The 23,495-nt window shown below is 31.3% G+C and overlaps 2 protein-coding genes across 2 annotated transcripts in view; one reads left to right on the top strand and one right to left on the bottom strand.

Moving 5' to 3' along the window:
• The window catches only part of LOC106469904 (ephrin type-A receptor 5-like), a gene marked incomplete at its 5' end in the record, with an annotated part of 28,419 nt that extends 7,595 nt beyond the window's left edge, over window positions 1–20,824 (top strand). The window contains 12 exons of the mRNA XM_022398480.1: window positions 67–281; window positions 1,136–1,217; window positions 2,504–2,615; window positions 3,073–3,149; window positions 3,888–3,932; window positions 4,937–5,080; window positions 5,483–5,730; window positions 7,447–7,545; window positions 7,942–8,052; window positions 8,814–9,008; window positions 9,835–9,977; window positions 16,186–20,824. Coding sequence (XP_022254188.1) covers window positions 67–281; window positions 1,136–1,217; window positions 2,504–2,615; window positions 3,073–3,149; window positions 3,888–3,932; window positions 4,937–5,080; window positions 5,483–5,730; window positions 7,447–7,545; window positions 7,942–8,052; window positions 8,814–9,008; window positions 9,835–9,977; window positions 16,186–16,450 — 1,736 coding nt within the window. The remainder of the gene's footprint in view (window positions 1–66; window positions 282–1,135; window positions 1,218–2,503; window positions 2,616–3,072; window positions 3,150–3,887; window positions 3,933–4,936; window positions 5,081–5,482; window positions 5,731–7,446; window positions 7,546–7,941; window positions 8,053–8,813; window positions 9,009–9,834; window positions 9,978–16,185) is intronic.
• Window positions 20,825–22,950: 2,126 nt separating this feature from the next.
• The window catches only part of LOC106469906 (GATA zinc finger domain-containing protein 14-like), a 33,955-nt gene continuing 33,410 nt past the window's right edge, over window positions 22,951–23,495 (bottom strand). Inside the window, exon 6 of the mRNA XM_022398481.1 lies at window positions 22,951–23,217. The gene's annotated coding sequence lies outside the window, so the exon portion shown is untranslated. The remainder of the gene's footprint in view (window positions 23,218–23,495) is intronic.

The raw sequence follows: 23,495 nt of genomic DNA, 5'->3' as shown, positions 1-23,495 counted from the left end.
GTCATTTTTTATTAAAATAATCAATTCTGAACATTAAATTATTTGTGTGTGTGTGTATTTTAACAGTTCCATCGGTCGTAGCCAATGTGCGAATCCTCTCAACGAAAAGTTCTGAAATCGTGTTAGCCTGGGATCCTCCAGAAGACCCTTCCACGGTCATCGAAATGTACGAAGTGCGGTACTTTCCCCGAGGCGACGTAAAAAACGCGTCTGCTATCTTGACAAAGAAAGAAAAATCTACATTTGCAAATTTAAAACAAAGAACTGAATATGGATTTCAGGTAATAAATAAATTTTGGTACTAGATGACATTGTGTAACAAGCAAAATTAGAGTAGTAAGTTGAAGTTATGAATACCTTGTAACTCATAAAAGTTTACAATAAATTCATATAGCAGATTAGTATTTGAATCTGATGATTTATGTGGTGTTACTTTATTCCATAACACACCACCGATTTTAAATACTATTAGAAATTAATCTTTTGTATGTTTTAAATTATATATCTGTAGAAAAACCCGTTGTAAGCCATATTTTTAATGTTTTTAATTTATACGTTAGCTAGAGAGTACGTGACGTTAAATTAGGCGTAGAATACCTAGAACTTCGGTATTATATTGATCAAGAAATTTGCAGTGTCCAGAAACAAGGCAACTTAATAAATACGAGAATCAAGGGGAATAAGTCACTCAGTTTAGTGAAGTATTTATATCAGTGTTAATTATCGCTTATATTCAATTGCTCAATCGATTAGCCATGAAACTGTACAAGTAAATTTGTTTTTACTTTATTTGTAGTACCATTAGCGAGGTATTTCAGTTTGAGCATCATTTTTAAAGTTACTTAGACCTATAAGTGAAGACAGCTTGTAGAAACGTCAAGAAGGAAATAATCTAATTTGTTATTGTTGCGTGTACTGTAATTGGCCTTATTTTCACCAAATAATTTAAAAGAACTAGTCCAAGAAAAGAACAGTGCTACAACAATATATTTGGAAATAGATGAATATGTGTTTTTATTTAAAGTTTAACTGTATAAATTATCCTTACAGCAACTTGTAGTAGTATTTTATTTTATAGAAACTTAATTCATTTTTATTTATGTATTTGCTTGTGTATTAAACTGTAATTTTGAAGGTGAGAGCGAAAACAACCCATGGGTGGGGAGAATTCAGTAAAACTATCTATCAGTCAACTGGACAGCTCGTCGATAGTACTGGTTTGTATTTTTCATGTCTCTTGTAATATATCTTGGTTAAATATGAAATATTCTTCGGTGCTGATATAGGTGGAAAATATAGATAGCTCTTATAATCTTTACAATATTTTCTATTTATCATGAAAAAAATAATATAAAATGCTTTGACAGTCATTTATAAATAAAATTGAGATATTTTCAGTAAATATTGCTATATTTTTACATAAGTAAAGATTTTATTTAGTTATTAAAACAAATGGCAATAACACTGTCAAATCTTCTGTTTTGAATATAAAACATTTTTAATTGAACAAATATTGATTTTTTTTCTATTTTAGTGAATGAACAGCATTATTTCAGGTCTGAAGCATAAATAATTTCAGATCTATAGTATAATCATGTGAAAAAGAACTAATATGAATTATAAAATACATGATATATAATGTCATACCTTGAAACCCTTTAGTTTTATGTTAAAATATGCAACTATAAATAAGACTTCTAAAAATTGTTTTTTTTTATATTTTTGTAACAAGAATATAAATTATTCATATAATTATGTTTTATCATTTGAGTGGGATGCATAATATGTTTTTATATATTTGTTCATCAGTTAATCAAATTATTTTTATAGTTTAGTACAAATTACAAAATCTACATAACATAACTAGAAAAGATGATATTTCTAATAGTGCAAAGCATTTCAAACTGGTTTTTTGTCTTCTTTATGTAAATTTCATCTATAATTGTATTATCTGTAGGATAAGTAGTTCTCAAACCAGTTCATGTTTTAATCATGTAAGTTTCACCTGTATTTGTGTTATCTGTGAGGTAAGTAGTACTCAAAGTTGTTTGTGTTTTAATTATGTAAGTTTCACCTATATTTGTGTTGTTTGTAAGATAAGTCATTCTCAAATTAGCTCATGTTTTCTTTATGTATGTTTCACCTATAGTTGTGTTGGATATAAGTAATGTTTTCAAAGCATTAAACGTATATTTCAGTGTGATACATAATTTTTTGTTAATATGCAATTTCAAGATAAATTTATTGTTTCAAAACATAGTTCATTTAGTCAAAATGTGTGTGCATTGAATATAATAAAAAATTGTAGAAATCTGTGACTTTAGAATTAGCAGAAAGTTTAATAATTTAAAGCATACTTTGCTAATTTAATGTTCCATATTTTCCTAATTATTCAAGTTAGACTGATAAATTTCGTCTATTTTGTTCACATATGTATTGTTATATTTATACTCTTCTCTACAAATTAAGTTTTATTTTAGTTTTTGTATTTGTTTTCTATCAGCTTATGTTGAGGATGAAGATAAAGTTCAAGTTCGAATTATTGCTGGTGCAACTGTTGCTGTAGTTGTCCTTGTTGTCGTTGTTATTGTTATGATTGTTCTTTATATCAGGAGGTAAGAAATAAATGTTAGTAAGATTAATGCTTGTACATTTTTGATTTATAAGTATATCAGTTTATATGCTGTGTTTATCATGTGAGCTTAATTGAACATATATTTATAAATATTTACCATGTATCTGTTAATATGGATATAAGAATTCATAGTATATTGACCAAATCGATTCCAAGATTTTCACGATAACATCATACGAAAAGTGGTTGAAATAAGTGTATTATTATAGAAATTCTTGTTTATGCAGTTGCGAATTTTTGTGTTTTTGAGTTTGATCTTAAATAGTTTCAGCTATGGTAACACATTTATAACCTTTTAATATGTACATTTGATTGACAGCTCACAATATATGAAATATTCAGTTGTATTATGTATAAACATTTAATCATATCCCTAGAATACCACAGTTTAAAAGATCACATATTGAATACTCATAAAAAATAATTCATTGCTGCAGGAGCTCAGAAGAGTGCAACAAGAAGCAAGCAAGTGACTGTGACACCTTAGAATACAGAAATGGTGAAGGTAACAAATGTAAGGAGTTTGTAGTTATGATTGTTTCCTTTTTAATCTCATAGTGCTGAGCTTAGATTATTATACTATGTTTTTTAATCCAGAACTAAATGTTTTTTGTCTAAAAGTGGTTATTAATTTTTCCCTCAGTGTGGTATTTCAACAAGTAATACTATCACCTGATAAGAAATGAATACATTTAAAATAATGGTATACCTTGCATTTATTTATGCTGAGTTATTTAAGTCATTTTCCTCATTAGTGTGACAATAACCATGTGTGAATTATCATGCTTAGGATTTTTCTTTACTAAAGTACAAGACATAATTTTAATAACTGTTGAAGTTTTCCTAATATTATTAATTTTTTAGAGAATCTGTACTAAAGCTTTTACTTTCGTAAATTCCATATTTATGATATTTTGGTTTTGTCTCAATTAACCTCTTCAAAAGCTTGTGATATTTTGTACTTAATTACACTTGCACAGATTTGTTTTTAAACTTTCAAGCTAACACAATAAGTGTGAATTAAACATTTAAAATCTCTTCATGATTTTTTTAATAAATATATATTTTTGTAAAGATATGATTCTTCTAACTTTAGACCTAAAAAAAAACTTAAGTTTGAAGATTAAAAAATATGTGAAAATGTGAATTTTTACTTACATAAAGGCTTACTAATAAATATGACTTGACTGTATTAGGAGCTAAAAAATTGTTTGCACAGGCCTTTTTATTTTATTTTATTCTCAACTAACAGTAGTACCTGCCTTGGAACACCCTCCTATTGTTCCTACTGCTCGAAGTAAGTACTAACAGCTTTTATGTAGTTACTGCAGCTACAACTCTTTTGTGCTCTGTTACCCTCTTAAAATATATTCATTTCTTTTCATTCTATTGGGCTCTATAGTTAAAATTGCAATAGCTTGTATTTATCAAACATTTTACCATCTGTTATGGGTTTTTGAAACTAATATTGATTTTTAAAACCAAAGAATTTGCAAAGTATCCAAGTTGTCCTTAAACATTTGTTTCTGAATATAAATAAAATATTAAAGTTGTTTATGTAGGCTTATATGATCTGTAGTATTGTTAGAACATTTTCAGCCTATCTTGCTACTTACATGGTCAGACATGTGAGAATTTTGCAGTTAATAGAACATACATTTCATTCTTTAGTTACTAATTAGCATATTGCTTTTAATGTATCTATTGTGTAACACAAGTATAGATGGGAGATTAATCAATATAATCTATTATCTATAAGCATCAATTATAGTGATTAGTGTTATATAAAGTAATTGAATAATTGAAATTATGATTAACTCAATTAATTGTAAAAAATAACTAATAAAAAAAATTAATGTTTCTCATTATTATTGTGTTTTGATTATTCCAACTATCCAAGTCTCAGGTGAGAATAATTGAAGGTTGAATGTAATCAATTAATGAGATTAACAATTTAACAATGATCCAATTCCACTAATCACCCAGCTCTAAACACAAGTCCCATAAGTTTGGTAAAGTGATGACATGTTTAGCTAATATGTTCCTTTATAAGTGATAAATTTTCTTTGTGAATATTAAATTATGTATTGCATTTTACAAACCTTGTATAAAGTTAGAAAATAATTCCAAAATCAAAATGACTTGAATAATAATAACATACAGTGAATATTGAAATTTATTAAAGCATAAATAAGATAATTCAATATTTATTTCTTGAAATATTTCCTAAGAAAGTACTCTGAAATTTGATAATAACATAGAGGTTTAAAGTTATACCAAAAGATTTTTCTGTCTGTGCAGTTACAACACCACTTTTCACACACTGTGGAACAGCAAGGAGCTACATTGACCCTCACACTTATGAAGACCCAAATCAAGCAGTTAGAGAGTTTGCCAAAGAAATTGATGCCCTCCACATAACCATTGAAGCTATAATAGGTGGAGGTAAGACACTGATGCAGTTGATATCCAAATTTGCCTGGACACAAATTGATGTTAATCAGTAGGTAAAGGTTTAGATTTCTTAAACTGATCTATAGATGTAAATATTTATACTTTTAATCAATTTGATTGTGAGCATAGAAATTTTAACCACTAGTGATTCAAATATAATAATCTTGGTCATTACTATGTTAATTTGTTTTTGGTGATTTTTATCCAAATTATAAAAAATTTCTATAACATTTTAAAACGGAGTAATGAACCTGTATCCTTGAAATAAAGAAAAAAATGAACATTGTTGTGAAGGGTATTTGTTAATAATAAGTGATGAGAGATAGGATGACATAAGCATTCATCATACTGCCTTCATCTACTGAATCTGGTAATTTTTAATTTTTTACCCAGGTGAGTTTGGAGACGTGTGTAAAGGAAAATTGAAAGTCCCAGGACGACCTGAAATTACTGTTGCCATCAAAACTCTTAAACCAGGATCTCCAGACAAGGCTCGTATGGACTTCCTTACAGAGGCCAGCATCATGGGACAGTTTGATCATCCCAATGTTATCTATCTTCAGGGTGTTGTCACAAAAAGTAATCCAGTCATGATCATCACCGAGTATATGGAAAATGGCTCTCTCGATACTTTCTTACGGGCAAGTTTTTAACCATACAAAGATAATATTTTGTATTGTGTTGGAACTTTGTGCATTCTTGAACAATGCTTGTGCAAGAATATTGAATTAGATAATTCAAGTTATTCTTGCTTTAACTGAACCTTCCTTATTTATATCAAAGTTGACACTATTTTGTATTATTTCTTAAAGGACAATACTAGAAATTCATCAGCATAGGAAAGTATGCCATAATTGTGCATAGACAAATTGGATAGATTAAATATTAGAGAAATTTGGAAAGTTAACATAGAGCTGGTATTTATCATAATCTGTGATAATAATAGTGTTGAATGTATACATTTTATTGTACAGAACCCATTTATTTATTCCAGTTTTAGAAACAACCCATGATTTTGATAGTGCTTCATAAATATATATATATATAGTTCAAAGGTCATCAGAGAGTTCCTTGTTGTATGGGTTGCTTAATGTGTATGTATATATATATATATATACAATATTCTACAGCATCTGAGTTAAAAAATAATATACTCTTGTTTTATTTTTCAGCCATGGATTATTACCATAAGAATGTAAAATTTAAAATAAATTTAATATAAAAACATTTGCAAAATGGTTTAATAGTTTCTTTAACTAACAGATTGTTGTAATTTTAGGGCATACAAAAAAAAGAGCAAAATAATGACTTTAAGCATGCATTGAGAATTTGTCATGCAAAAAAAATATACTTAACAAAACATGACATCTTCCCACTTCTGTGTCACACACAATGTTTTAACTTTAATACAAGATTTATTAACTCTGTACTCACTAGCTTACTTTAAACATGTTAGTGTTCTAAATTTAACTTTACATTTGAAAAACCTTTGACTAGATAAATGTGGGTGTTATATTAAGTGAATCAGTAGTAAGTAACATAATAAAATTGAAATAAAAAAAATGTTTTAAATCCTAACTGTTTGGGCATTTGGACTTTATTATTTTTATGAGTTTGCAATTTTGCTTTGTATTAAACAACCATAGAAAGTTCTACCTTTGGAATTGTTTCAGACACAAATCAACAAAACCATTGTATTCTGGTTTCTACCACAAATGTTTTTAAAGTCATTTCTAACATCAAGAAGAGTATGATGTTTTATTTGCTGTATTTTTTTATTTTTTAGGTATGTTCGCTTGAGCTGGACAAGAGTATACTTAGGTTCATAATTGTAATTTTTCATTGTGATATACTAAATATGGCCACTAATTGTTTATTTCCACCATTTTTTGTGAGTAGTTTTTTTTTAAATTACGTACATTCTAACTAAACATCTCTTGTGAGGTACTTTAACCTGTCTATGTGATGTGATGATGAACACGAAGCTAGTCATAGGGTTAAGAGAAGTTTGTTTACTCTGTAATTAGAAAATGTTTTGATGCTCTTATGTAAAAGTATTGGATACAAGCTAACTGAGATGCTTGAACAACTTTAAGAACTATTTCAGTGCTCAAGAATCTGATAGCTTACTCATGTAGTGACCCAAGAAGGAGTTATTTCAATACATTTTTCTCTATACCTCAAATGAACATGATTCTTTCTGAGATTTAAATTATTACATAGAAAGTTTCTTATATTGTCATTTGTTTATTTGCTGAGAAGAAAATTATTATAACTTGTCATTAAATTTCTATAGTTTTAAGTAATATATATATAATACAGATTATTCTTGATTGATATTTTTTCTGTATGTCTAGGCCAATGATGGGAAATTCCAGGTCATTCAGTTAGTTGGAATGTTGCGAGGGATTTCAGCTGGGATGCAGTATCTTTCTGAGATGAGTTATGTGCATAGAGTAAGCAATATATGTCCTCTGTAAGCTAGATACCTAATCAACATGCAGTTACTGTAATACCATAATGTAAAATTTCCTAGAACCTACAAATTTCAATATAATATACAATTGTGTAATGGTAAAAAGACTGTAAGTGGCTTCTTTTCAAGGTTTTTGGCTCAAATTTTAGCAGTTGTACTGTAGGTCACACTTATTAACAATGGGAAGAATTAGTTCATTGTGACCAGCTAAGCAATACATACAAACATGATATCAAATAACTTCTTATACTTATCACTACCTAGAACTGTTATATTTTCATGGGAGAATGGCTCGGTTTTTCTGTGACTTTTTGTACAGCTAAGTTTTCAGACCTGTTGACTTAACAACAGAATTTAACATATTTAATTCTTCTAGGATCTTGCTGCTCGTAATGTGTTGGTCAATTCAAGCTTGGTGTGTAAGATTGCTGACTTTGGTCTCTCTAGAGAAATTGAAAGTGCAACAGAAGGAGCATACACCACAAGAGTGAGCTTAGTTTTTCATTAAGAAACAGAAATGTGACATTGTGAGATATCTAGTTAACTAGAGTAAATTGGTACTGATGTCGAATCTCTTGTCTTTACATTTGGATGCTTTAACTGATTAAAAGCTGTATTATACTTTAATACATTGTTTTGAATATGAAATTATTTATTTAATGCACTAATTATTTCTGAAGCTTTTTCAACCCTCCTAAGTAAATTTGTAGAATAGGTGTCATTAACTTAGTGTTAATGATAAGCATTGCATTGACAAAAGTGAAATATATGAAAGTTATTATATATGTAAAATGTGTCAGCCTGATATTTTTTGGCCTTAGTATATTAATACTCAACTGGTATTATTCAGACAGAACTATAATTATTTAGGTATCTGTGTCCTGGTATGATAGTTTTGAAGTGAAGGTCCAATAAATTGTATTTTTATTCAGAAGTAACTTATTACTCAAGATCATTCATTATAAAAAAAAAAAAAACACTTGTGCATTTGAAGAAAGACCCACAATTTTAATATAATTCTTTTGTTGATTAGTCATATTGCAAATGCTGCGAGTAAGATAAGTGATATTATACACCAAATCTGGATATACAATTTACTGATTAATGACCAAGCATTTTGTATTCTTGTAATTCAGAACATACCTAGATATAATAAATTAAATTCATGACTTTCAGATTTATATATATTTTTTTCCTTTTGCATAATGGAAACTGAATGTGTAATTAAACAATGACATTTAATTTTAGGGAGGAAAGATTCCAGTTAGATGGACAGCTCCTGAGGCCATTGCTTTTAGAAAATTTACATCAGCTAGTGATGTCTGGAGCTTTGGTATTGTATCATGGGAGGTTATGTCTTATGGAGAACGACCGTACTGGAACTGGCCCAACCAAGATGTTATCAAGAGTATTGAGAAAGGCTACAGACTTCCTCCACCTATGGTATAATGGCTTACTAAACAAGTTAAAAATATAATAGATTTTGGAACATCCTTTTGCTTTTATACAGGAAATTTTGCAGGTTATAATGAATTTATTTAATTTTTTGGCATGCTTTTCCAAAAGGTCTTAATGTCATATAGCATATGTAGAAGTAAAAAAACATAATCACAGAACAAGTTAGAAGTTATAATTACTGAAAAAAATCAATTATTATGAATATCCTCTACTATAGGTTTTAAATTATTTTATGTTGTTGGAAAATATTGATATCAAAATATTGTCTTACAGGCATTATGAACATTTTATTATGACAGTATCTACTAGTAAATTAGTTCTCGTGATCAATTGTGTGAAGGTTTAGAAGCCACAGGTTTTTTGTATTTTTGGCTATATTGTTACGTCTCCGTTCGTTAATTAACTTTCCGTAACTTTGTTCCGACGAAACTTTAGCGACACAAATCCTTACTTAATAAAACTGGTTTATTATTTCCAAATACAACTTTACGATACACTTATTTTCAACAATCACACTAAAACAAACGCTATAAACGTCAACAATACTTCTGACTGCAGTTCAATTACTCACTATCTACACACACATTATTCTTCCGTTACGTTGTCACCCTCTTTTATATACCAGACTACCCTATATCTAGTAAATACTAGAGCATTCGCCAAGGTACAGGATAGTTCTAGAAAATAGGTGGCGCCACACCAGTCACGTGACCTCGATGACGCAACAATATTATTATATCACCTCTCAATAATTGTGTAAAAGTTTTTTTTGCTATTTCGAAGTTTATATTCAATTTGTTTTTTTTGGCAGGATTGTCCTGAAGCTATGTATCAACTTATGTTAGATTGTTGGCAAAAAGAGAGATCCCACAGACTAACTTTTGCAACCATTGTGAAAACCCTTGACAAACTGCTCAAATGTCCTGAAAGTCTTCGAAAGATTGCACAAAATAGGTAAAGCATCTTAGCTTTGTAAGGCTTAAATATCTTTTTCTTTTGTAAAACAACCAAAGTGTTATGATTTTTAGTTATCGGTGTTAATATCATTATCAGGAGGCTTCAGTTATTAGTCTGTTATTTGAAATAGTATTCCAATTTAATGCATTTTTTGATGACTGAAATCTTCAAAGGATACTCAGAATAAGTGTTGCTTTATTCAACTTTCAATTTTTCTTATTACCAAAAACCATTACAGTTACTTCTCTATTTTCAGAATTCTAAGGCATAACACTCTGCTTTTGATTTATTATTAAATTATACATGTAATTATCATAAATGTCATTAGATTTTACTTGTGAAAATGTACAAAATTTATAAAATTAAGAGAAGCTTAGCAGCATTTCAGTATGTGAATTGTAAGATTTTAACCTGTTTATGAAGGTGTTCCAAGTTTTGTTTTTACATTATTATTATTATTATTTTTTATACAATAAATAAAATATTTGAAACAAAGTAGAATTCAATGCTTGGAAAGTGTTGAGACTTGATTTTACATTTTTTATTGTACTCAAAAATATTTTTGGGTTTTATGTAAAATATTTTTATTAAAGCTAAAGCATTCAAAATTCTACAGAAAGCTTAAAGGGCTTATCTTTGATTTTCAGGAGTGATTTTTATTTATTTTGAGTGTTGTACTAGCATGAACTTCTTTTTTTTTATCTTGTTGAATTTTTTTAGATGTTGGGACTGAAACCTTGTAGGCTATTATAAATTGATTCACAGCTAAAGCCCATAGATTTGATTTTATGGGCTCAGATGGCTAGATAGTCTAAGTACTCTGAAAGTAGTAGTAGCCATAAAGCTAATTCAGTTGTTCAAAGTCTTGTCTTTCTTCACTCAGTTGGATGAAAACACTTAAAGATGTTACAGTATAACATAGAGGCTAGTACATTAAATTTAAATGGTTTTTGAGCTTCATCATGTCATTATTTTTCATGTTGCTGTGGCATTTTCATGTTAGATTAATTTACTCAAATAGTATTAGGTAGGTCCACTTTATAGTAGGAGGATCATCAATATGAATTATGAAGTGTTACCAAATTTCTAAATTAACTTATTTTTAAGGTAAGAAATATAGAGACTAAACATGATGTGTAACAGAACACTAATAATTTCTATTTATTAAAAGGCACAAAATACCTGCATGCATACTTGCATTGAACACTGGATGGTCACTTTTTACTGGACTTGTGAATTGATCAACAGATTTTCTTCCCTCATGATGTCTTTCCATCATCTACCTCACTTTAGATCCAGAGACAGATCAGATTTACCCATAGTGATTAGCACTATGCACGTGACTAGTCATTCTTGTTCATCTTAAGGGAGGCTGTCACTGTTATCTACATTCTTGACTTCATTGATCATTACAGCAATACCACTCGTGGGTGGAAAAGGTATTTTCTCTAGAGAAAAACAATGTAATAAAGGCAGCTAGAACAAAATCAACTTAACAGTTTTCTGGACTACATATGCAAAAACTGCATAGACTGAGAATAACAAATTTTGAAAATTTGTATATTATAAAAAGAAGGTAGAAAATGTATGGTTTGCCTGCATACCCCATTGTCACATCCAGTCATGCTGTATGTCATGACCATGCATCTAAACAATAGCCCTACAGCAGAGTTTCCATTGCAAAAATCTCAATCATAAAGCTATCATCTCCAAAGCACACCACTTCTCAACTGATGGCTTTATATAATTCATCTTGTGTACATTCCCAATGGCCACTTCTACAGTCTGATCACATAGAAAAGCATAAGCACTGCGGCTAGTGACTTGATCCGTATGCCTTTATATGGAATATCATGAATGCCCATTTCATTCTCCGGTACTTAAGGTATACAAAGACTGAAAAGCTATTGTAAGGTTTTTACATATGTATGAGCTGGTTTTTTTATGGTATTTGTCTGTTACTTGTTGATGATAAATTTACACAATAAACAAACAGCACAGTTCACTTGTTTTAAAATAATATATTAAAAACAAGCTAAACATATATACAAATGTTTGAACCATGTTGATTACCACAGTTGTATCCAGAGCTTTAAATAATTGGCTCTTTTTGTCAAAGTCAACAAAGGCTGATTCAGTTAATTTAGAACACAATTGACACAACAAATTATTCCCCTCTACTCTGTTGTTAAAACACAATCTATGATAATTTCATTCTAATAAAAAGTGCCACTATATGCTCTCTACAACTAAACTCACAATCACGCAGTCTAGATCTATCTATCTAAATAACTAACTTTTTCGTACACACACACACACACACACTAGACAGCAATATAGAATGTTCCACACACTACTAGACATTATGATACAACAATAGTCTATTACAGCAATGAGAAAAAATTCAGAAGGTTCAAGTAACATGACGTCAGTTCACAACAATTGAACTACAAAATGAATATATAAAGTATCTAAATCATAATGCTAACATTACACTTAAAATGAAACAGTCATGTATATTTAACAATAAGCTCCTCTTCAAGAAAAATACTTACAATATTTTTTATACTATATACAAAGACTGTTTTCAGTTCATGCACAAAGTCTACTCATTCAGACTGCAACAACATTTACAGTCCCCTTGATTGTTTCATTGTGGAACTGGTAGTCCTGGAGGTACACTGCCCACCTCATGATCCTTACACTATTGATTTTGCATCTCTGGCTGTATGCAAGGGGCTGATGGTCCATCTGTATGATGAACACCTTCCCATAGAGGTAGTTCTAGAATTTCCAGATGGCAAATATAATGGCCAGACACTCATTTTCAATCACAGAGTAGTTCTTCTCACTACCCCACAGCTTTTTACTGACATTCATTATGGGGAACAGTCAGTCTACATGTTCTTGTAGAAGTACTGCTCCAATTTCAATGTCTGATGCATTGACCTTAACAAGGAATAGTTTGTTGAAGTCTGGCATTCTAAGAATTAACAAACTTCCTAACATGTTCTTCAACTTCTGGAATGTTATTTGCTGTGGTTGTTCCCACTTCACCTTGTTGGGTTGACTTTCTTTGTCAGGTCAATCCATGGTGCAGCAACTTCAGTGTAGTTTGGAATGAACTTTCTGTAGTATCCTGCTAACCTCAGAAAGGATCTGACTTGCTGCTTGATAATGTGAGCTGGTGTATCTTGTATGCAGGTTAGCTTCTTTTCTTCCATGGTTATCTGTTGGTTGACCACCTTGTGTCCAACAAAGTCCAGCACAGAATAGCTAATGTAGCACTTAGATGGTCTGATGGACAGACTTGCTGCCCTCACTCACCTGAACATCTCTCCGAGTTTCTTCAGGTGGTCTTCCCATTTGGCTGTATGGGTCTGAATGTCGTCCACATAATGCTTGATGCTGGTAGTTTAATGCAACATCTTCCTCACCATGCAGTTGAATGTCACTGCTGAGTTGACTAACCCAAATGGCATCCTCTTGAACTGGTAGCATCTATCTGGTGTTACAAAGGCTGTCTTTCCTTTCGATTCTGCTTCATCAGGATCTGCCAATAACCTTTACTGATGTAAATCTTGGTAAAGAACTTGGGCTCATCTAGTTTTGCCAGGATAGCCTCTGGGTTGCCCAGAGGTTTGGAGTCAAACTTCGTCATGAGGTTCAGCTTCCAGAAATCTATGCAGAAGCAGTTTGAGCCATCCCTCTTCTTCACGATTACCACTGGTGAAAAGTAGGCTGAATTTGAAGTCTCAATGATTCCAGCTTCTAACGTGGCTTCAACTTCTTGCTTGATTGGGTCTCTCATTGTATAAAACATCTATCTGATAGGGCTTCACATTGAATGGATCCCTGGTCGTGGTCTTGATCTTGTCTTGCCTGGTCTATCTGTGAAGACATCTACATAATGGTACAGTAGATCTTGTAGCTCTTTCTTCTGCTTGCCAGTCAGTTCTTCACTAATGTTGATGTCTTTGTATATCTTATCTCCACCCAGTAGTCTTAGGTCTAATAGGTCTTAATCTTCTATGACAAAATTGCTGTCTTCAGGTTCTGCATCTTACAGCCACATCTGCAATTTCCATCTATGTTTCAATAGCTGCACCCTCTTGAAGTACCTTTTGGTAGATCTTGGTCTTCCCGCCCACTTTTACCTTATAGACCATTTAGACTATTTCCTGCACCTTAAAAGGTCCTTTTCACTGCAGGATGAGTTTGTTGTTGCCTGTGGATAGCAGACCTTCTCTCTGACCTTGAAACATCGATCCTTGACCTTTTTGTCACAGAAGTGCTTCTGACTACTTTGAGCTGCATTCAAGCTCTCTTGAGCAAGTTGACAGGTCTCCTCCAGTCAATTTCTGAGGTGTAGTGCATATTGGTATGTGTTCCTCACTTCTTACTCTTCTTCTTCTGTCCACTGTTCTTTCAGTATCTGCATCGGAGCTCGTACTGTTCTTCTACAGTAACTCAAAGGGTGAAAATCCTGTACTTGCTTGTGGGGTTCATGGTAAGGAGATAATACTGCCCATAGGTATTTGTCCCAGTCACGTGATTTCTCTTGGCACATCTTGTTTAACATGCTCTTTAGGACTCCATTGACTCTCTCACAAAGTTCTTTACATCTGGGGTTGTATAGGGCGGTAAAGAGCTGCCTAGTACTGATGAGTCTACACACATCTTGCATTAGTTCTGAAGTAAACTGAATCTTCTTTTGGAAAACCTAGTCTGCAGAACACTTCCAGGAGATCTTCTGCTACTCTACCTGTTTCTGTCTTCGGCAGTGCTATGGCTTCTGGTTAACGTGTTGCATAGTCAACTACTGTCAGCACGATATGGTTGCCCTTGTCAGGTACAGGTGCTAGTGGTCCATTCAAGTCCACAGCTACTCTGCTGAATGGCTCTTCTATGAGAGGCATCTCACCCAGTCTTACCTTTGCTACCTTTCTCTAGGTACTGCCCTTTGTAGATATCACATGACCTGCAGAATCTGGTCACATCTCCAATGACCCCCAGCCACTGGAAGTTGCTTGTGATTCTGTCTGCTATCACTCCTAGGTGTTCTCCTACAATTGACTCATAAGCCAACTTCCTCACTTATGTCTGGTATTCTGTTGGTACTATGATCTGTTTAACATCACCAGTAAAACTGTCTTGATAGATCCAATACAGCACTCCTTTCTAGTCCTCTATTCTGTAAGTCCTTTTCCCTTTGGTCTTGTGCTTCACTTCCTCCTGGGCACTGTCCCAAGGTTTCTGCAGTAAAGGGTTTTTCCTTCTGTGCTTCCTTCAGTTCCCATAGACCTACATTTGGGATGTCACTTTTTGAGACTTCCAAAGGCTTGATGTCTTGCTTACTTTTCTTTGGATCTTGTGGTGGCTACAGATGCCTCATTAGTCTCCTTTCAGTCTGGTTCCTCCAAACTTTTACTTCCTGGTATATTGACGATCACCAAATCGTAGATGGGTGCTCTCATACACATGACCTCAGGGTCTCCTATGTAATATGGAATGTCCACCTTTATTCTTGCTATGGGAAACTTTCTCACTGTCCCATCAATAAGTACACACAAATCTGGTCATCAGATATTAGACTGCTTCTCTCTGCTGCACCCAGTGCCTTGTAGGACTTTCACTTTCTTTTCCCCAACACAGCCTTCATCTATTGGCATCTTGTGGTTTGTTGGCACATCTCCATATCTATCACTATTGGCACTGTTGATCTGTTTGCTAACTTAAACTGACCATCAATCACGTACTGTTTAACATTGGTGATGGCACTTCCTTCCTTCCTGTGATAAATCTGACCAGTTGTTTTTATTCTATTATTACAATCAGTGCTCACCAGATGGCATTGGAAATGCTATTTGTGCTGATCTCTATCTGATTTTTTCTGAATTATGTATCATAAACAGTGGAAAAAAGCATTCCTATTCTTTACTGCAGTTTTGTTGAAATATATATTACGTATAAATCCAGATATGTAACATTTATTTATAAAGTACATTTTGTGCAAAAATATAACAAGTCATAAAAGGAATTTTGTTTCATTAATATATACATATAGGCTATCAAAAATTGAAATAAAAAACCTGACATTTTGAGCTCATTTACAAAAAAATGCCTGACATGACATTTGATAAAATAACCACTGCTAGTTGGGAACCCTGTTAAAAAAGTTTTATCCTTTTTCTTTTATTACTAGACAAAATCCACTTGATCCCAATGCTCCAGACTTGACCAAATATAAGACAATTGAAGAATGGTTAAACAGCATCAAGATGATGAGGTACCTTGAGAACTTTCAGCAGGCAGGAATTAACTCAATGGAGTCAGTATCTCGGCTTACTCTTGCTGATATCACTTCGCTTGGTGTGACACTTGTAGGTCATCAAAAAAAGATGATTGGTAGCATTCAGACTCTTAGGGTTCAACTGAGTGCCAACATGTCTGAAGGACTACTGGTCTAAAACAACTGAAAGTAAGTGATAAAAGGTTTTTTTTGTTTACTTTGGATGTAAAAGAACTAGACCTGGGAAATTTTGGCTCCACACACATTACCAGTATTTGACAAGTGGCCAAACTAGATGTGTGGATGCCACCCAAAAACTGAAGCAACTGTGATGAACTCAAATGAAGAATTGTTGTGAAGATTCCATCTACTTACAGTGTAGTTAGGGTAATATGTGTTCTCAACTGCAAAGAAATATGGTCTAGCTAAAGAAAAATAAAATGGCTAGCAAAATTTGGTGGTGACATGACAAAAAAGTTCCTTCTTTCAAACCAGGAGTACAAGATCATTCTTAGTGAGTTAACCAGGAATTCTACCACAGCCACCAGCTTTTGAAACAAATATGTTTGCTCCATAACAGTACCACAGAACTTGAAGCAGCTAGCTGTGGAACAAAACATATCAGCTCAAGTCTATAAACAAAAAAGGCTAATAACTGCCTGAGGTTAGAAGGCTTACAAGCTCTACACATATCAGTCTGTCTTTTAGACAATGCGGTCATATCAGTTATTCAGATGGTAAGCTGTGTATATCAAGTACTTAGCCCACCTAATTTGATATTTGACGTTGAATATAGAGAGAAGGTGAGAGTAACAGAATGAGAAAAAGAGAGGTTTACCATTAAAGCAGATATTTCACACCAATTTTAGGAATAATGGTGGTTTTCAATCCTATACTAGTATATAGGTGAATATGAAAACCAGCCTTTCTAATATTATGTATATTTTTTAATTAAACTAAACTTTAAACCTTTTCACTGAAAGAACAAAATCAAGATAATATGATCTGTAAGTTCTAAGAGCAACTTTCTTTCTTTTAGAGCCATTGGTGGTTTATATTCATCAAAAAGTGTCACAGCTCTTTAGACGTTTTTATCAGTTTTTTGATGAATAAATTGGTGCTTACTGGATTTCGTTATTTTCTTGACACTTATAGACTTAACTTTTAATATAACTGGTATTTATGGTTACAGAATTTCACATTCCTGACAAAGTTTTATGAACACATTAAAAGTTGATAGGAGGTCTTGATAAAATAAGACCTTTAAGTAAATGTACATTATGTTGAGGAAGAGAAAATTGGAGTTGATTAAACCACATTATTATTTTTCTTTAAGTATTTAGAGTAAAATAAAAATGTACATTTTGAAGTTTGACAAATTCAATGCATATAAGGTATTTGAATGTGATATATAAATCTACTCTCGATGTTTCAGTAAACCATGACACAAATGAGTTTATCAAATAAGACTAGGTTTCAATAAGTTTTGGCATTTATGAGTTTTTTGGATAAGACTAGGTTTCAGTAAGCCTTGATGTTGACAAGTTTATCAAATAAGACTAAGTATTAGTAAGCCTTGACGTTGATGAGTTTTTCAGATAACACTAGGTTTCATTAAGTTTCATGACTTTATCAAATAAAATTAGGTTTCAGTAAGCCTTGACACTGATAAATTTTTCAGATAAGACTAGGTTGCAGTAAGCCTTGACACTAAACGAGTTTTTGAAGTAAGTCTTAAACTTTGTCAACAAAAATTTTGCAGAAAAGATCTAGTTTTAAAGACAACGAAACACACAGAAATGAAGTTAGTGAGCAAATGTTAAAGTAGGCTGAAGTTTATTTATTGTTTGTTTTCTATAGTTGATATTGATGAATAATAATAGCATTGTAAAATACTGTTGTAAAAAAACTTTCTTGTAGAATAATTTTACTGCCACAATACACAAACTCTTAGACACAGTTTTTTTGTTATTTTTTTTGAAAAAAATTTATGTGGATATATTATCTATATATAAGCTACATACACAGTCTTCTTGTGGCATTATTAATATACATGTGGGTTGTAAAGTTCATTGGCATAAGGCTACACTTGTGTAAACAATAAACTAGCTTTTATTTGTGGCATGTAGTGGGCTAGTCAATACTTAATTTTTTCTACCCTGTCTCATGATCTTCAGAGGAAAATTGTGACATAGCACCAGTTTAAGCTCTTCAAAAGTTAATTGCCTATATACTTAACTATAAGTTAAATCCCTATATTTGTTTCTTTTGGATACTTACTCATACCTGAAATAATACCTACTAATTGTTTGTATTGTGAGATGTGTTTCATACTTCATGCAATAAGTAAAAGAAATTCAAGAAATTTCAAATAGCTCTGTAGCAGGGGCATGCCTGGACACTGGCCTACAGGGCCCATTCCCCAGATGTATTTTACATTGCCCTGCATCTGTTTATGTAAACCATAATATATTGCATTGCAATTATGTTTTAATCATGATGAACATTAGTTGTTTCTTCTGGCCCAACTAGTGATGTCCCTGGTGTGTAGTACAATTTTTCACGTCACGTATGTTGCATAACATTCCTAATAACTATCAAGTTCATGACTTGGGTTATTTTGTTTGCAGAAAGCTTTTTTTTTATTTTATGTATTTATGTTCTAAGTATGGAATTACCATTTGATTTCATTTGCTTGCTTCCAAACTTATCCTGTTCATACTGATTTTGCTGTTTAAATGTCTACTTTACAATTATTCATGTTTTGAAAATTTTATTGCTTGCTTACTGATTTTTTTTTTTAAATAAGATAAAAAAAATAAAATTCTATCATCAGAAGTCACTGATTTATTTTAAGAGTCAAGTTTTCAGCTTTCATGTTTTTGTTAACTTAAAACAACAGCTGACTTTTGACTTATATTTTAAATTACAGAAACATATTACTTGCTTATTTCTCAAACCACTGATTTGGCCCTTGTCATGAAACAGTTTCATCTTAAAATATATTTAGTGTTCTCTTTGAATATCAGTAATTTAATCTGTATTATAACATGTTAAATATATGTTCAAAAATCATGTGGAGCCTTTTGAAGCAACAAGTTTTACTAAAACTTTGCTTCATATTAATACTCAGTTGATGTGTAGGCTCAAAGAATTTTTTAGTTGGAGTTTTACATACATTTCCATTGTAGGAGGTAACTGAATTATCAACTGTGGATATAAAAACGAATGTTAATCAACATCGTAAGGAAAATAAAAATTATAATCTTTCAAATTTATATATGACTTTTGAATTTACAGATGTTCATGAGGAACATTTTATTATTATTTTTCATCTTCATAAAGCTTATGATACCACTACAATGTCAAAAGTCATTCATCATTGATTGACTTTACAGTCATATGCGGTTGCCAAAACCAATACTAAAATAATTCTTAACACTGATTTTGCTGGTCATAGTCTAAATGCTTTGATTTTGGTGGTAATTTACTCTTCAGTCATCATTTTGTTTGTTATGGCATGTTAGTGCCAACTCTTGATCACTTTTGACTTATCTTGAGTTTCACATTTCATGTGATAAAACATTAAAAATAATAAGTGTTTTTATGAACTATCCCAAAAAATCCAGCACTTGAAACATGTGGTTAGCAACACTGTATTAAAAGGAAAATGTGCCAGATAAAGATATATAGTCATATCCTACTAATATTATAATCCAGCTGAGATGGTGCAAAATGAAATCCTAATCCTTTATTGTGTAGAATAATTAGATAGATGTACCATTTCTAAAACCTCTAATTTCACAAGGAAAATCTGCTATTATGGCTCTAATCTTCTTTGGTCGCAGACTGGAAGCAAAACAAGTGTTCAGAAATACTCCAATAGTATAATAATATTTTTTTGTTTTTATTCAGAAATTTTAAATCATTTTAAAGATGAATTTCACATCCTTACATATTTCTTTATCTTAAGTTAATTGCACATTCTGCTATAATTTATAAATTTAATTTTTATCCATTTTCTTTTCAACATTTTAGAAGAAAATATAGGCAATAAACAAATTGCCATAATTGTTTGAGCTATAATAATAATAATACAAATGCTTGACTATTAGTTTTTAAATGTAAGATAATTAGTTTATATTCTGACTCTCTACGACTACTGTTATCATAAAACTATTCTCATGGTCACTTACAAGTCGGATACATGAAATGAATTTTGACTGTGCTTAATGAAAGCTTATCTAGTAGTATATATTTATTGTGTAGATATTCTGAACCACTAAGAATTCTGCAGTGTCTCAGCAGAATCAGTGGATTACTGTATATTAAAAATGTTCCAAAATAGAACTATTACATTAAACAGCTGCCATCCATGCAATGTCTTTGACTTTGTAAATGTGTACTGCTTTATGTATGTATGTATGTAGCCATTCCCTGCTTCTTGTCCAAGATCTGTAATAATTATGGTGTTGTACAAGAGGATCTCTTAACAACTGGATTCTGCTATTCAAATGCTTTTCAAGATCCAATAAAGATTACTTTGCAAAAAGTCTTTGTATGGTAATAGATTTTTAAACTAAGATATGTCCTAAAATTCATGCTAAAACAGTTATGAATTCTTTGCATATGATAAACCTGGCTCTGCAATATTACAAGTAATATGTTATATGTATAATTATCTTTAATCACCATTTCAGTTTCAATGTAACAAGCACAAACTTGTACACCAAAGACAAGTTCTTTTTACCAGAAGAAAGCTGCTCTTTAAGCTACATTTTATATATTTCTTTCACTGTGGTAGCCAAAACAACACAGTATATTCTAGAAAAATGTTACAAGTGTGTATGATATTAGTAGAATTGTTTACATTTTTGAGACCGTGTAGAAAATGGCAAAAGTACATATATGTATGTGAATGTGGACTAAAGTAAACAAATGCAGGGTGAAAATTTCGTTTACACTAGTAACATTTTGATAGGACACTGTATATTAATCGTTTTATCATCTGTAAACTGTGCTTATCTGGAGTTAAAAGTTGATGACATCTTAATCTTTGAACCTCCCTGGAGAGACTGAAATGTCATTGGTTTCTAAACTACAGGCAGCTGCAGTCCATGAGTGATATGACACCAGCATAATTTGTTTTAATAAAATTATTTTTAAAAGACAGCTGTATATTAGTTTGTTAAGAAGTTTAGTAAATTAACACAATTATTTTCTGAAACTAAGAGAAATATACTGCTCCCCAATAAGATAAGTTCACCTCTAGCAATAGTATCATATTAGATACACAAAGAAAATACAACTCCATAACATAATATACAATGTAAGTATTATGTGGCCTTCCAGTACACAAAATGTTTTATACTTTATAAGAGGCCTTGCTTCATGTGTAGATTCACATTAAATACTCTATCATTGCGTTTGGTAGATCAATAGCAACTTATTTGAAACTAAAAATGTTTATTTAGTTATTTGATTCTTAATAACTTCTAATATTATGTTCTATAAATATACTCTGAACAGGGTCCACATATTTAAATTTTTTTAGTTCAGTAAAAACAACTAGTTTAAAAAAATTTCAAAAAACACCAAGTCACAAAAATTTATACATAATGAAAAAATCTGGTTAAATATACATTCATATGTTAGTTTTTCATAACTAACAAAATAAAAGGTGTAACTACTTTGTAGTTTGTTCTCAAGCTAACCAGAAAATTGCCATTTGAATTCACAATTGTTTTCTAGGTCATTATTAATCTACCATCCATGTTCAAGTAATACCTGATAATGCCTTTACTGGTGAAACCATGGTCATGAATAAATGATGTATTTGTGAAATGTACAGTTGTTTTGTTTCACCTCAATTCTTTAATTATGGAGTTTCACCAAGTACCGATGGTTTCAAGTATCAATTATATAACAATTTAGTCATTTACTGACATTTTGTGTAGGTGGTGTTGACCATTTTTACAGGATAATTATAAATATATAAAATACACATAAGCACGTATATATTTATGTTTTAAACCATAACAATCAAATACAAAGAGATTTTTCTTGTTTTGTTTTAGGAAATATTTTCAGTAATTTAGAATGTTGTGTTGATGAAAATCTAACTCAAAAAAAAATAATTCAGTCATACACTACGTAAAATGAGAAACAAAATGAATATCACAATTTATTTTGGGAAACTGCTCTTTTCTACATACATCTAAGTCATTTAAATGGCTGAAAGTATGCAAGCAGATTATTTTTATGATAGAATTCTCACACAGAAAATCCAACATTACATACCGTATTTGCAAGTGTATAAGACAATACTTTGTAGTCTTAAAACAATGCTTGATTTTACCCCTCATCTTATACACGGGTTGTTCAAAGATGTGTTTCAGTAGGAACTCTCTAGTTAATAGCATATTTAACCAAAACTACATTGTTCCTTTTACTTTTGTTTGTTTTTTGAATAAATGCATTGACATAGTGCTACCTGCTGTGTTATAATAACATTTGTAATTGTATCATTTGTATCGATTCTTAGTAACTAGAAGTTATTTATCTTGCTTACTAGTTACAATTAATCAAGACATTTTTGATTTTAAAATTGACCTCATCTGTCATATTAAAATATTGTTAAGATTATATAAAAAAAATATAGTTTTTATAGTAGATCACTATATCTTAAGGGTTAGTATTTTTTGTAATAGAAATGGAGTTCAACAGTGATGAAAACTTTGTAAAGTTGTTAATTACATGTTTCTAACTTAAGTTATGCCTCATTTAGCTGTCTGTAGCATTTGAAGAGCATAAAAAAAACACTTGTGGTTGTATTGTTTGCCCCAGAGTGCAAGTTAGCACAGTTTAAAAATAACTTCTAAGAATTTCTTTACAAAGTAACATCCTAGAGTTGCTTGACAATAGAAGTCTTCCTATACACTGAACCTAAAAAAAAAAACACTTAATTTGCTCAAAAATTCCAGGTTCGTCTTATACACTGGCAAATATGGTATATACATTTTTTAGGGAACTGCTCCTACAAAAACATGTACTATTTTCAACACTAAACACAAACATGATTTTATGGTAAAACATTTAAAGGTTTAACTGGAAGTAGCCTTAGTCACCAGTATAAAATAAAGGTGTAACTGGAAGTAGCCTTAGTCACCAGTATAAAATAAAGGTGTAACTGGAAGTAGCCTTAGTCACCAGTATAAAATAAA

Source organism: Limulus polyphemus, unplaced genomic scaffold (assembly GCF_000517525.1).
Source record: "Limulus polyphemus unplaced genomic scaffold, Limulus_polyphemus-2.1.2 Scaffold3719, whole genome shotgun sequence".
Classification (NCBI taxonomy): Eukaryota; Metazoa; Arthropoda; class Merostomata; order Xiphosura; family Limulidae; genus Limulus; species Limulus polyphemus.
The sequence above is the reverse complement of the archived record's forward strand: the minus strand, read 5'-3'. Positions and strand labels throughout refer to the sequence as shown.